Raw genomic sequence first — 15885 nt, 5'->3', positions numbered from 1 at the left:
ATATCAGTACAAGGTCCTGCCCTTCTGGCTGTCCCTGCCTCCCTGTGTCTTCACGAAAGTCGTGGAGGTGGCTCTTGTTCCCCTCAGAGAGCAGGGTGTTCGCATTCTCAGCTATCTAGTCGATTGGCTGATACTAGCACAATCTCGGGATCAGTTGTGCGAGCACAGGGACCTGGTGCTCCAGCACCTCAGCCTGTTGGGCCTTCGGGTCAATTGGGAAGAGAGCAAACTCTCGCCGACACAGAGGATCTCTTTTCTCAGTATGGAGTTGGATTCAGCTGAACAGACAGCACACCTCACAGAGGAACGTGCACGGTTGGTGCTAGCCTGCTTGAATACGGTCAAGGGCAGGACAGTGGTCCCATTGAAACTTTTTCAAAGGCTCCTGGGGCATATGGCGGCTGCAGCGGCACTTACACCACTCGGCCTGTTGCATATGAGACCGCTCCAGCACTGGCTTTATGGCCGAGTCCCGAGGTGGGCGTGGAAGCGGGGCACTCACCGGGTCCAAGTTACACCGGCCTGTCGCCAAACCCTCACCCCGTGGTCAGATCTTGCGTTTCTCTGGGCAGGGGTGCCCCTAGAGCAGATGCTGTGGTTTACACGGATGCCTCCACCACCGGCTGGGGGGCCACATACAACGGGCATGCAGTCTCAGGGGTTTGGACGGGCCCTCAGCTGCAGTTGCACATCAATTGCCTAGAGATGTTAGCAGTGCGCCTTGCCTTGAACCGTCTCAAAGTTCGCATATGAGGCAAGCACATGCTGGTCCAAACGGACAACACAGCAACCATTGCGTACATCAACTGACAAGGTGGTCTGCGCTCCTGTCGCATGTTGCAACTCGCCTGCCACCTCCTCCTTTGGAGTCGGAAGGTTCTGAGGTCACTTCGTGGTGTTCACATTCCGGGCCTGCTCAACCGTACAGCCGATGAGCTGTCTCGAATTACCCGGGAGAATGGCGACTCCATCCCCTGACTGTCCAGCTGATTTGGAGATAGTTCGGAGCCGCTCAGGTAGACCTGTTTGCTTTTCTAGAGACCTCTCACTGCCAGTTGTTCTACTCCCTAACCGAGGGGACACTCGGCATGGACGCACTGGCACACAGCTGGCCGCAGGGCCTACGCAAATATGCGTTTCCCCCAGTGAGCCTTCTTGCACAGACACTGTGCAAAGTCCGGAAGGACGAGGAGCAAGTCTTGCTAGTGGCGCCGTATTGACCCACTCGGACCTGGTTCCTCAAACTAGTGCTCCTCGTGACAGCCACTCCTTGGCTGATTCCTCTAAGGAAGGATCTACTGACTCAGAGATGGGGCACCATTGGCACCCACGTCCAGACCTTTGGAAACTCCATGTCTGATCCCTGGATGGGACGCGGAGGTTCTAGGTGACCTACCCCAGGAGGTAGTGAACACCATCACTTCAGCAAGAGCACCGTCTACGAGACACGCTTACGCCTTGAAGTGGAATCTGTTCATCGAGTGGTGTTCTTCTCACCTAGAGGACCCCCGAAGATGCCAGATTGCGGTTGTGCTTTCCTTTCTGCAGCAAGGGCTGGAGCGAAGGCTGTCTCCCTCCACCCTCAAAGTTCAGGTTGCTGCTATTGCTGCGTACCATGACCCCGATGAATGGGAATCTTTAGGTAAGCATGACCTCGTCATCAAGTTCCTTAGAGGGGCCAGGAGGTTAAATCCTTCCAGGTCCCCCTCTATACACCCTCTTGGGACCTGACTGTAGTCCTAAAATCACTACAGCAGGGACCATTTGAGCCTTTGCATTCAGCTGAGCTAAGGTTTCGTTCATTGAAAACTCTGTTCCTGCTTGCACTGGCCTCCTTTAAGAGGGTAGGGAACCTGCACGCATTTTCGGTCGACGAGTCATGCCTAGAGTTTGGGCCGGCTGACTCCCAGGTAATCCTGAGGCCCTGGCCCGGCTATGTGCCCAAGGTTCCTACTACACCCTTCAAAGACCAAGTGGTGAACCTGCAAGCACTGCCCCTGGAGGAGGCAGACCCAGCCCTGACTTTGTGTCCGGTCTACGTAGCATCTCAATGCTCAGACGGGACAGAGCAAAGCTTCAGGACCTCAGACCAGCTCTTTGTCTGTTACGGAGGCCGGCAGAAGGGGAATGCCGTCTCTAAGCAGAGGATGGCCCACTGGATTGTGGATGCCACAACCCTGGCTTATCAGGCACAGTGTGTGCCCTGCCTGTTCAGGTTGCAAGCTCACTCAACTAGAAGTGTTGCATCTTCCTGGGCGCTGGCTCATGGTGCCTCGCTGACAGATATTTGTAGAGCTGCGGACTGGGCGACCCCTAACATGTTCGCTAGGTTCTATAGCCTTCGTGTAGAGCCGGTATCCTCCTGTGTTCTCACCTCAAACGGTTAGTGGCACCGAGAGGCCCCGGTTAGTGTCGGCTTGCTAAAACTGCTCCAGAGTGTCCATACTGTAGACCCTGTTGAGATCCTCCATCACCCTAGGCAACTGGACGCAGCGGAACGTCCAGCGCCAGGCCTTTATGATGAATCCGTGAGAACCGTGGAAGGCTGGGTTCCATATTAAGACCTAAGCGATACTCATATGCGTATAGTCCACGGTATAGCCTTAGAGCCCGTGTTTCCCTGGCAGACTTCTGCCTTCCCAAGAGGATTTGAATCACCTCAAATTTCTCCATATATACCTAAACGGATGCTATATGTGTATTTGCTTCCAAAACAGGACACTGGAGAGGCAGCACCCATGGCGCTTTGGTAGGGATCCCAATTAGTCGGTCACCAACGTGACGTCGAGAGTGACCAACTGAAAGGGAACATCTCGGGTACGTATGGTAACCCTTGTTCCCTGAAGGAGGGAACGGAGACGTCACGTCCCATCGCAACAGTTGCTGTACCACCACTGAGCCGCCGGCTCGGCTCCTCAGCGAAAACCTGGTATGCATTGCACCTGCTGCCTTATTATACTCACGCTGTGATCAGCGGCAGCTAGATGCAATAATTGCATGCAAATGGCTCGTTTAGTTTACACTCGAAGTAGGTTGGTCTATCGAAGCGATATCCCAATTAGTCGGTCATTGACGTGACGTCTCTGTTCCCTTCTTCAGGGAACGAGGGTTACCATACGTAACAGAGACGTTCCAGAGTCTTTAGTTTAGAAGACAAAATTGAGCACAGTATGTGATGCTACTGAGATCTTGTTTCAAACTTTAGAGGACATAAATATGAGACCACCAGAGTCCTTAGATTAGAAGAAAAATCTGAGCATGTTTTGTGACGTTATTGAGAGCTCTTCTAAACTTTAAAGAAGACAAATGTGAGACCACATGAGTCTTTACTTTAAGAGGAAGATCTGAGCACAGTGTGTGATGTTATTGAGATTTCTTCGTAACTTTGGTGGTCTCATATTTGTCTCCTCTAGAGTCTTTAGTTTAGGAGAAAAATCTTAGCACAGTGTGTGATATTCTTGAGATCTTGTTTGAAACTTTGGATCTCTCACATTTGTCTGAGCACAGTGTGTGAAGATGATGAGATCTCTTCTAAAACTTTAAAGGAGACCATTGTGAAAGTGTTAGAATTTTTTCTCAGGAGACAAGTGTGAGAAGCAAGAGAATGTAGCAAAAAAATCTCCATTTGATGTTAAAGAAAACGAATTTCTGTCTAAGAAATATTTGAGATGTTACAGAAATCCCATTTTTTGATTGCTGCATATACAATGCTGGGCATTGAAGATAAATTTAAGCCAGTATCCATTTATATTCTGAAATGAGTAATGCTTTTAAATGTATAATGCTAGTTATTCTGTTTCTTTCACCACATTCTCAGTTTTGACTCCTTTTCTCTCAAATATTTATCATTTCTCAATTGTGTCTACTTTTATTTCTCCCAGGGAATTATGGGGGGGGGGGGGGTCTATTAGTCAGAAAGTCCATAATCCATGAGTAAAGGTCCATGTCTATTTCCAGATTGTTCAGTTTAAATACAATATTAAGAGGAATGATAGTGTTAAAAGCAGAACCAACATTAATGAAAAACACCCTAACATAACTCTTTGGCTGCTCCAAATATGTTAAAGCTATATGAAGTGCAACTGAGACAGTATCATCAGTAGATCTGTTTGCCTGATAGTCAAATTGGTGATTGTCCAGATCCTTGGGTATGATAGCTTTGATGTGCAACAGTACGAGTCTCTCGAAGCACTTCATAATAACAAGAGTCAGAACTCCAATTCTATTATTCTGGTCATCAAAGCAAGCAAAAAAAAAAGAAAAAAAAAAAAGGGGTCATTACTGATGTGCAAAGAACTGTTTTTATAACCGGTAATGGCATCGTAAAAAGAGTGGTAATGGAGGCTTGTGATTTTATTATGGATATTATGTTTCAATATTGTTCTGTGTACTTACTGTATTTTAAAATATTTAAAATGTTTAATTTTATGGCTCTTGTAAAAGAGATTTTCATCTCAATGAGACTTCCTGGTTAAATAAAGATACATAAAATAAAAATAATAGCCTTTATTCCTTTCCACATCACTATTATTTTAGTCCTGAGATGGGCATGGCGCAGCTGCACACATTTAGTCCTTGGATAGACGTGGGGTTTCTGGGGTTGGGGGTCCCTTAGAACAGGTCTAAAGATGTATTGTTGTCACAACAGATGCATCCATCCAAGACAGGCTGGAGTGCTGTAAGCAATAGGCTCGCAGCCTTCAGGACCCTGGACAGGGTCTAGATTGCATTGGCAAGTCAACTGTCAATTGTTGATCCATGGCAAACACATGTTGGAACAGCAGCAGTACATATGTCTTGGCAGTAGATCTGCTTGTTTTGGGCAGGCTATGTTGTTCTGTCCTGTCCTGTCTACTGCCATTCCATGTTTGGGGATGTATGTCTTGCATGATCAAAGCAGCTTGTCTGTTGATATATTGGCAGAAACAAGTTTCTCTGTCCTAATACTGCAGCAGCAGCAATATCCAACAGCAGCAGCAGTGTTGTAGATCTCTTCTGCCAAGACCAAATATATTATCAGTGTCATAACCATTACCATGCTAAACTACTTTTGAGAGTTGTCATGATTGAAACTCACACATGTATGTTATCAATAATGACTCACAATCTTCAATTGATTCAAACCGATCCTAAAGCAGAAGTGATAATGTCAGTCAGAACATTTAAATGAAAAGAGTCAAATACCGCTTTGTTGTTCTGTTTAGATCGGTCATCTGTAATCTCACTGGTCAGTGCTGTGAAGGTTTGTCTTCAGCTCTACAGTCATCAAACTCCTGCCTGAGAGAGCTGGACCTGAGTAACAATGACCTGAAGGATTCTGGAGTGAAGCTGCTCTCTGTTGGACTGAAGAAATCTTACTGTCAACTAAATATACTGAGGTATTTATGAACACAGTAAAAATTAAGCCATTTTTTCAGCCATACATGACATGAAACAGTAAGATAAAAAGGCAATGAATGCTCTGCCACATATATATAATCTATTATACATGCACCTTCCATTTACAACGTCTCCATACCTAAACATTTCTCCATTAATAATTATGGACCTTTGAAAATCAGATCTATTCTAGAGTTGACAAACTTGAGCTATTTCCAAAGGTGATCTCACCATGTCTCTTCTCAGTAATCGATCATTGTGCCATCTATATTACTGGTATGAATATAATTTAAAGTTAACCTTCACACTTGTGTACATTCTGGCCAATGTTAACATACCTCTCAGGTGCTTTGAACAGAAGCACAGAAACAGGAGAAGCAAGTTCAACACACTCCAGTGTTTTCAGTGAGTTAGCACAGTGTTTCTCAACCCTGGTCCTCAAATGGGTGTATCAGATAGGGGAGACATCAAAAATGGATTGAGAAATGCTGCATTAGCACAACCAAATGCTTTTGTTGCTGTAGCGGCTCTGGAGTAGCACAAGAAGTATTATTTAAGAAATACATAAAACTATAGCTGAATAATGAATAAACAGAAATTGTAATTTTTACATATATTTAATGTTGTCCAAATAAATTAATCAAAATTCATCCAAATGTATCTTAATGCATCTAGATGAAAACAGGACATTAATGTTCTTGTGAACTTTTGAAAATAAAATGGATTCTTTTCTCTGATGTATTCTGACAACATATTGACGCTGCAGAAAATAACAGCTGCAAATATAAACTGCTGTATTACTCTGTGATACTTATTGATTCACAAAGTAATGTAATCTGAAATGTTGCTGTGTGGTGTTTGTAGATTGTCTGGCTGTATGGTGACAGAGGAAGGCTGTCGTTATGTGTCTTCAGCTCTGACTTCAAACCCCTCACACCTGAAAGAGCTGGATCTGAGCTACAATCATCCAGGAGATTCAGGAGTCAAGCTACTCTCTGAAAGACTGGAGGATCCAAACTGCTCACTGGATGCACTCAAGTATGTTGAGCAAGAGTCATCGTTACACTGTTGTGTGTGTGTGTGTGAGAGAGAGAGAGAGATAAATGGTTTGTCTTGTGCACCTTGTAAACCGAGGGGTTACGTAGGTAACCTAGTTCTGTGAATGAAGTCGACACACCACAGTATGGATCAGTCTCACTAAGGATAAGCTGTCAGGAGACAGTATATCAAATTAACCACGCCCCGCTTGCAATCACAGTCTATAAATACATCTGCGAAGTAGCTGGCGCTTTCTCTTTAGCCAACTAGTGACAAGTGCTCCTCGAGTGACTACGTCGTGTGGCGTGTTGATTTCATTCACAGAACTAGGTTAACTACGTAACCCCTCGTTCTATTTCATCTCAGTCAACACGCCACAGTATGGGTCAACTGTGTACCAGATAAGGTCAGGAGGGGAGAAAAACCCAAGCGGGGCAATAAACTCAAGGAAACCAATTCATGCTAAAAGAACATTAATTCATTTTCCTGTAATTTACAGTTAAATCAGTGGGTTCATCAGATCATATCTTTTCTGCTGTTTGCAGGACAGTTAATGAGACTGTCGTAGCAACATTCAGACGATAGAATTTGGTAAATGTCATAGATGATGACCAACCAGCTGCAACACACACTTCCTCCAGAGAGGCCCCTCTAAACTAATCCACTCCTCTTGTAGAGTGGGGAACCACTCCATTTGGAGGAGGCATCCCTGCGCTGTGATAGGCTAGCTCTATCACCCTACTCTTTTTGCCAGCCTCTGCTTGGACACTGCATGGCCTTGCACAGAGTCGCCCATAAGAGACAAACAGCTGATCGGTATGCCTTAACTCCTGTGTGTAAGAAATGTATCTTCTCAGTGCCCTGACTGGACAGATTAGATGCAGTCTGGCTGATTCCACTGAATTGTGAGGAGGTGGATGGAAAGGTTCTTGCACCAAGGGTCTGGAATGGGGCAGAACTTTTGGCAGAAATGAGGGGTTTGGAAGAAGAGAAATAGATGGGCCTTCTTCTCCTAATCTTAAATGTGCAGGGTGCACAGAGAAGGCATGAATTTCACTTACCCTCTTAACTGAAGAAACAGACAGAATAAATGCAGTCTTCAGTGTGGGAAATTCAATCCCTACTTCATGTAACAGTTCAAAAGGAGGTTCTGTCAGAGCCTTCAAGACAATACCCAGATCCCATGATGGAATTAGCCGAGCTCGAGATGGACACAGTCTGCGAGCCCCCTTCAGATAACGGCTGACAAGAGGTTGAAACTGTGTAACCTCCATAGCCTTCATGATGATCAGATATAGCAGTTACATACCCTCTCAAGGTTGATTCTGTTACTCCAGTCTCCAGCAGGAACAGGAGAAATGACAGGAAAGAATCCATTTGACATGAAAATGGGTCTATCTCCATGGACTGACACCATCTAGAAAACCTCCCCCATCTAGACGCATAAAGCCGCCATGTAGACGGGGCTTTGGCTGCCTGCAAAGTGGCTAGAACTGCTTCTCCGAGATGGGACATGGCCAGACATGTAACCTGTACCACCCTGGATTTGGGTGGGAGATCTGACCCTGGGCCTGAGACAGCATGTCCTGTCTGACAGGGAGACACCATGGTGACCCTCCCAGCAAAGCGATTCAGTCTAAAGTCCATTACTGTTAAGGCCAATCTGGTGCCACCAGCAGCAAAGTGCTTCAAAATTCTCACCTTGGCTAAGACTGCAGGCAGAAAGGAAAGGAAAGGAGGAAATGCATACAGGAGTACTGGGGGCCATTCATTTGCTAGAGCATCCACCCCTAGGGGCCCTCTGGGGCCAACCATCAAATACCACAGGGGACAGTGTGTGGTTTCCTGTGTGGGAAAAATATCTAATTTGGCTTTCCTGAAACAAAGCTAAATTGCCTGTACCACTGCTGGGTGAAGTCACCATTATCCTGGCTTGGGCTTCTGGGATGTTTTTCTCCTCTGTCAAAGTCTCTAAATAAACCAAGAGGAGACAGTTTGTGAATGCAAGTCTTGCCAATAAGGCAGAAGCATGATGCAGGCTTTCTGCAGGTGATTGTCAATAATTCTACTATGCATGTTAGGGTGTGTAGCATCTCTTCCAGTCCAGGCCATAGCACCAGTCAACATAGTAAATGTGATGTTGAAGCAGCCTGGGAAAGCAGTTTTGCACACTCAGAAGCTCTGGAAATCACTGCTTTATTTGAAGGGTCCAGTGCAATAGCCTCTGAGGCCTCAGAAGCACTATCCCCTTTTTATGACTCAGAGATATCATCTGGTTCTGAAGGCACATCATTTTCATCCCTTCCTAACACTCCAGACGCTGCCCCTGAAAGCTCTTCAGTGTGGCAGCATGGACATTTTGAAAATGACACCCCCAAGTCTTGAGGTTCTGCCACCCATTGCTGAGCCACTAACAAAGTGTTCAGGGTCTAATGCATACCTTGCATTTGCTTCTAAAGCTGACTAATGTCCCCTTATGAATGCTTGCATTTACTAGCTTGTTTACGCTTGACACCTTCCTCCTGAGGATCCCGTACACACCAAGAAGCTCCTCTCCTCCAGCAATCACATAAGATTCTCCTCCTCCATCATAAAAAAACAAGGAAACTTAAATTCGTTAGATAGCTTTCATCTCCAGAGACGAAGAGGCATCTTTGTCGGCATTACAATAAGACTCCCACGCTGTAATCACAAACAGCTCTCCTCTACTCGGTAGCTTTCACCTTTACAGGTAAAGAGGCCCCTCTTTAGCTGTTGGTTATGAAATGCCTATTATATATATATATATATAATATATATATATATATATATATATATATATATGTGTGTGTGTGTGTGTGTGTGTGTGTATATATATATATATATATATATATAATTTATATATATATATATATATATATATAAATAAATTAAAAATATAAATATACTCACCTTACGTTTTAAAAATGAAACACACACACAACCATGGTAGCGTTCACCCTAGCAGGCGAAGTGGCTCCATTAATCTCACAACACACTTGTTTACAGAAGGCACATGCCAACGCAGCAGTTTAAAACCTTGCGGGGAAAGAGACTCCAGTCAGCCCAGATACAACAAAAAAAGCTCATCCTTAGCAAGGCTGACCCATACTGTGGCATGCTGACAGATGAAATATATAATAACTGCTGACTTCCTTGATTAAAAGCCAGCTGAATCTCCAGTTAAATGACAGGGGCTTTCTGACATAATGGGACAAACAAGTTGTAATAATAAATAGTCCTGTACATATCGTCGCTGCCCGATGAAACTCACGTATGTCCAAAACGGTTACTTTTCAGGAAGTGAAAAAAACACCGTATTTCAAAAGCAGTTGAATGTAGCGTTGTCATACTTGGTACGGCATCTTTACATGTAACCATATTCTTGCCAGTGTAATGATATAATCCACATTTGACCAAAATTGAGTTTAAATGGACATACTTGCATATTTTACAGTAACGGTGGTCGATACGCATTCTTCCGATCATTAATTAGAATGGTCAAGTCGCGTTTCATATTGACAGATGAATACGCTCAGTTTATTAAATAGCCTACGTCTTAGTTTATTAAATACGAAGAACTAGATTAGAACTAAACTTCAGACAGCTTCAAAAACATAAAAACAAAAAAAAATATCACAAAAAAAAAAAATAAACAAAAACATTCACCGACAACTACTCCATCAAAACCATCCACCGATAAATAATAGTTGTGAATATATAATAAACTTGAGAACAGCTGTCAAAAACAAACGTTTGCTGATAGTTTACCTCACATTGTTATTCGGCTATCCAGTGCTGAGCTTCAATGAAACTTCACGAGACCGGCGAGATGCTTCCACAGGGCGGGAGATACGCAGCGTGATTGACAGCTTTGACACCAAATGGATATACGTGAAAATCAGATGACATAATTTCACAACTTTTCATTGGCCATTTAGATATGTGAAGCATACTGTATACGGAAATGAACCTGGACATTCAATCCGTCGAAAAATCTCAAAATCGGCAAAATGGACATACGTGGTTTTCATCGGACAGCGACGATATAGTAGGTGGACAACCAGAATGGGTAATACCGCCACGTGTACCGCCGCTGCAGGGCCACGGCATTAACTGCAAGTCAGTCACGTGTTAATATCATTTGCGAAATTACCGCCAGGTGGCGCAAAGGGACGGATTGCGAACTGAATGTAATTGTAAAATGTTGTTTGTTAATATTTTGTAACAATAACATTATAATGTAACATTGTAACATCCTTAAAAATCATTAGGAAATTTACAGTGAGTTAACCCTCTAAGCGCCAAAGTCGCAAAATTGCGACAAGACGTCATACTTAATAAAATAGACTGTAGTTCCTAATAAGGTGTAATATCTTATTTGTATTCCCTACCATTAGATGGCAGACATGTAGTACTTCGATTCTAGACCATCATTACGTCATGTTCCTATTCAAAGTGTTCGAGGAAATAGTAGAGCAAGTGAGCTCTCGTGTCATTGATGCGGAAGCAGTTCAGTTCATAGCGTGCGAGTAAATGGTGAGATTTATGAGAGAAAATCGTGAGGATGTATTGCAAATGTTATTCGCTGATTCTGACTCTGAAGGGGAATATTTGCCTTTTGGAAATTACGATCGGTCATCTAATGGTCGCGCTTCTCCCCGGTACATCTTTGCAGCGCAATGGTGCTGCCGTACAAGGCGAGAGTGTTCACGAAGCACAAACAAATGATCATCTCGACCCTTTTGCCCAACGGGGATGAGGGTGGCAGGGGTGAACGTGGTCATAGTGTCCATAGGAGAGCTGTTGCTGATCGCGAGCGCTCTAAAGGCCGCTGGCAGACAGTACAGGTGCGGTCAGTGAGTAGGTGCGCTCTGCGCTGTGCCATGCAATGAGAGGAACAATACTCTCAATAACTATAAACTGTGTCGCCTAGATACCTGATTGGTCAGATAGCTGGTCAACTGATAAAAAAAAATAGGCACATGCATTTTTACTATGGCACAGTAATATAGTAGTAATTTTGGAATGAGGATAAAAAGACAAAAAACAAAAACAAACATGATCATTTGGAATGAGAATAAAAAGACAAAAAACAAAAACAAACAAACAAAAAAAAAAAACTTGCAAATAATTTCAAACATCCATTCAATATCTATTATTTCCTGAATATTACTGATGAACTGATCAAAAAGTAGGCTACTGGTCACATGCGTTTTACTACTATATAGTGTAGTAATCTAGTAATAATTTAGTTCTTTTTGTTTCCTGTTTTATTGTTGGATTCCTCTTTTCTGATCATTTGGAATGAGGATAAAAAGACACACACACAAAACAAAACATGCAAATAAGTTCAAACATCAATTCAATATCTAATATTTACAGAATATTATGAAATTCGAGATGGCCGCCCCCCCGGTGACGTCACAATATGCAAATTAGATGCATATATTTACACCCCACATAAACTTTCAGTCATGCCCAACATTTTTCTAATTCACAGTAGATTTCTATCTTTAAGCCCTTTCAAGCCACAAGCTTTTGAAATCTTGATGTAAAAATACAGCATTTTTTCCAAAAAACCCTGGCGCCTAAAGGGTTAATTTCAAAACGTGGGATAGTCTTAGGTTACAGTCTACGCATCAAAAATTTTAAGAAAGACCTTTACACAAAGGCTCTTATGCATGCTATTGTTATCAAACATTACATAACATTACATAATAGGTCTATATATATATATATATATATATATATATATATATTATATATATATATATATATATATATATATACACTGATTAAAAGCTAAATGTTTTCATTTCACTTCATTCTTGTAAAAAAAAAAAAAAAAAAAAATCTTCAGGTTCCATATGCAGAGCGAAATGAGAACGGTCCAGCATTTACAAATAATTCTTATTAACTCTGTTATTATTCTTGATTTTTCAAACTGGTAACAGTTTGCATTTTCAAATTCTGCCTTAACTGTGTGACCAAAAATTGAGTATTATCTGTTTCAGCTGTTTGATCGCGCTGGTGCCTCACGCGCACATATTCATTGGAAACAGCAGGCGTTCACTGTGACATTCGGCGCGAGCAGCGGTCCACTGGTATATTTTTTGCTAATTATGATTTTATCCGTCGACAACACACAAAAACACGCGAAAAACAAATCCTATTTTACCTAATGAATAATAGTTAAGCTTCAAATGGGCAACATCACAAATATGGAAACGTTTGGATTTGTCCCGAATGAGAGAGCCCAACCTTACCTTATGTTTCGCTTTAAATTATTACAATTATTATTATTTTTTTTTTTATAGCTAAGCCTATATTATTATATACTGCAATTATATTTATCCATTAGAATTATATATTTTTAATTCTTGTTCTGTTCTGATAAATTTGTTAAATTTAAAGGATTTGTTGTAAAGTGAAGGGAACTAAAAATACCCTGTTGGTACATTAGCCTATAACATTATTAGGCCTGCCGTTATTATTTCTGATTGTAATAAAATGCAACTTATACATGACTTATATTTTTTTTCCTCTCACAAACTTAATTTATTTTTAGCTTGTTTTTAAAAAGACATGCAGCACACGAAAATAGGCGATTAATCGGTTAAAATGTGTTACTGTGGGTTAAAATAATTACAATATATACTTAGGAACAGAGTCTGGGCCTAATCTAGTCTATGTTGTTCACTATTTACAAGTTTTATGTATGGTTTCATCCAGGTTTTTTTTTTTTTTTTTTTTTTCATTGCATCTGAAAATGACTTTGTGCATGCGCATTCACTTCATGCATGCCTCCCGCGTTGCTCAGCTGTGGACGATTTCTAAATGTTTGACATAAAGGTTGCTGTCCCATTTTATACAGGAATTGTTCATTTAAAAAAAAAAATCTAATTATATTGTTAGTTTCATGCTAACATGCAATCAAGGTCTTCGGATACTATAAGATACAAGTTAATTTAGGCTAACATGCACTGTTACATTTTACCGTTTCAATTTATAAACTCCTTGGGATTTTAAAGTCAGTTTAATAGTATTGAAATTCAGGTTGAATCTAGTATAAAAAAGGTTTTAATTGCTTAAATTATTTCTATAAATTAATAATATGTTAGCATGACTTTTTCATCATATAATTTTTTACGAGCTTTATTCGTTTTCCGAAACCAAGTACCCAGTTTTTTTTCTTTTTTAAATCTATTATTCGCTCGCATATCTCCTATAACTGAGGAATTTTTGGGGGGTTTTTTTGAGCAAGGTGCCACTGTCAGGGGAGTCAAAAGATAATTACATCATCATTAGAGTTGCCAGTTCACTTCAGAAATGGAAAATAAGGGCTAATTGAGATTATTTCTTTTATACTTTATTTATAATGTTTATTCTTGTAGAAAATAAGGTACAGAATAAGGGACAATCCAAATATTTGTAAAAATAATATATTTTTAATAATAAAGGCCTATTATCTGCCCGCAGTTAAAAAGTTATCATATTTGTTTTGCTTTACCCATTTATGTACGCTACAATTATTCTAAAAAAATAAAATTTAAAATAAATAAAAAAAAAGTCATAAAAAAATGGCATCGGCATGAGTAAATTTTACCATTATAGAATTGGGGTAGTAATTTAGGAGGTGAAAATATTGTGAAATTACAAATGGCATGGAATTTTAAAGCATAACAACTGAAGGTCTATGAAACATTAGTCAATAAAAGAATTTTTTTGGCACTTAAAGTTTTCTACTAAAATATTACTTCAACCATATAGCCTGTGATAAAATGCATACTTTTCAATGAAAGAACACTTAGAGAGTGTAGGTTGCTTCTGGGGTTTGGATTTGTACTTCAATATAATGAGGTCCAAGTTTAAGAATAGCCTTCACTAGTTTTTTTTTTTTTTTTTTTTTTTTACTCTCTAGTTAACAGCATGAACTTACAATGAAATACGTCTTCCTTCAGGTAGGCTGAATGTTTTCCTGCATTGCTAAATGTTGGGCTCATGATCAATAAGTTGTATTCGCTTTAAACTGATTTTTTTAAATCAAACCGCGGACAGTGAAGCTGGGTCAGTCAGTCACGCTCGCTGTGAAGCGGGAGCAGCTGACGGAGGATTCCGCTTGGTCTTAAAGCCTTCCTCAAATGCCTACGTTCACAAATAACAATGATTTTCGTAAAAATAGTGATTTATTATCAATTGATAATTTGTTATTATTATGGTCTTGTGAAAATAATAATATGGGCTGTGAGAAAATAATGAATAAAAAGAATACAGCTGCTTTGAGTGCAGGCATGTTTCAACCCAGTAACATGACAACACACCGTTCCTCGCGGCCAAAAACAGACCGGCTGGAGGGGGTTGGGGTTTTTTGGGGGTAGTTCTGTATAGCTTGTCGGGGTCGAAAAAAAGGTGTGAATTTCTTGCTCTTTCATATGGACAGTGTCTTATGAGGGTTTTAAACTTGCAGAGCAGGTTTAGATAGGACAGATGCCTCGTTATTTTGGTTTTAGGACAACTTTCAAGAAAGGTTTTGATCCACTTAAAATGTTGACTACTAACGCAATATAATATATTAGTTATTATAACTTAATTTCAGAGGAAGTTGCCTTAACTCAAAAAAAAAAAAAAAATGATGCAAACTGTTGTGTTAATTTTATTTTGTTGCATCCATACAATATTTTTTAGAGTGTGAAATATAAATTCTCACAGAATGTAGCCTATTCATTACCAATATAATAAACCATCTCTTTATGTTTTTCTAAATCCCAAACAGAGCAGACATCAGTAAAGTATCCGTCTATGAACAAGTTTTATGGGCTATTTTATACTTGGGAAATACACTTGCGTTACAGACGTGACAAAAAAACAGTTTTGGGAGACATATTTTGTAGACTTTCTGTGATTTACAATGCACAAACCAGAAGCAACAATATCTGCAGAGAAGGGTTGGCCATTCTCAAAACATAAAATATCAAATTTTATTTCAATTTTCGTTTTTTTGTGTTTCAGAGGAAAACCAATGTTAAGGTATCTCTCCATTACGGACCGTTTTGAAAGCAGAACTTGTGCAAATGCATATAAAATGATTTAAAAACTTTAACATAAATGTCTAGAGGGTATTTAATAGGTCTGCCCCCATGTAAGATTTTTCTAGTTAGGCTAATAGTCGTTCATTTGTCACTCTTCAACTAATCGCAGGTTTATATTAAATTTATATCTATAATCCAGCCTTAATATATTCCGCGCTCAAGAACATGCATTAAGTTTGCCACAAGGCACAGGCAGAAGTAGCTTAATAATTGTGAAAAAGGAGACATTTTAGTTATTTATTAATAAACAAATGTTTTCTTGTCGGCTGCAAGATGAAATTCACAGTGCTGGCTCTCTCCACATGGACGTACCTTTAAAGAGAAATGCAACCTTCAAAGATTACATAATGCTTTCTTT

At 40.7% G+C, this 15885-nt stretch overlaps 2 protein-coding genes across 3 annotated transcripts in view; both read left to right on the top strand.

The window, feature by feature from the left end:
* Positions 1-15885, top strand: part of LOC109062990 (gastrula zinc finger protein XlCGF7.1-like) — a 972510-nt gene that overhangs the window by 667706 nt on the left and 288919 nt on the right. The window lies entirely within an intron of this gene.
* LOC122140760 (stonustoxin subunit beta-like) overlaps positions 1-15885 on the top strand; it is a 28893-nt gene that overhangs the window by 9368 nt on the left and 3640 nt on the right. The window contains exons 2-3 of the mRNA XM_042745634.1: positions 5205-5378; positions 6244-6417. Coding sequence (XP_042601568.1) covers positions 6257-6417 — 161 coding nt within the window. The 5' untranslated portion in view covers positions 5205-5378; positions 6244-6256. The remainder of the gene's footprint in view (positions 1-5204; positions 5379-6243; positions 6418-15885) is intronic.

This window comes from Cyprinus carpio, chromosome A4, assembly GCF_018340385.1.
Source record: "Cyprinus carpio isolate SPL01 chromosome A4, ASM1834038v1, whole genome shotgun sequence".
NCBI classification, from domain to species: Eukaryota; Metazoa; Chordata; class Actinopteri; order Cypriniformes; family Cyprinidae; genus Cyprinus; species Cyprinus carpio.
Note: the sequence above shows the minus strand (reverse complement) of the source record. Positions and strands in the feature narration are given on the sequence as shown.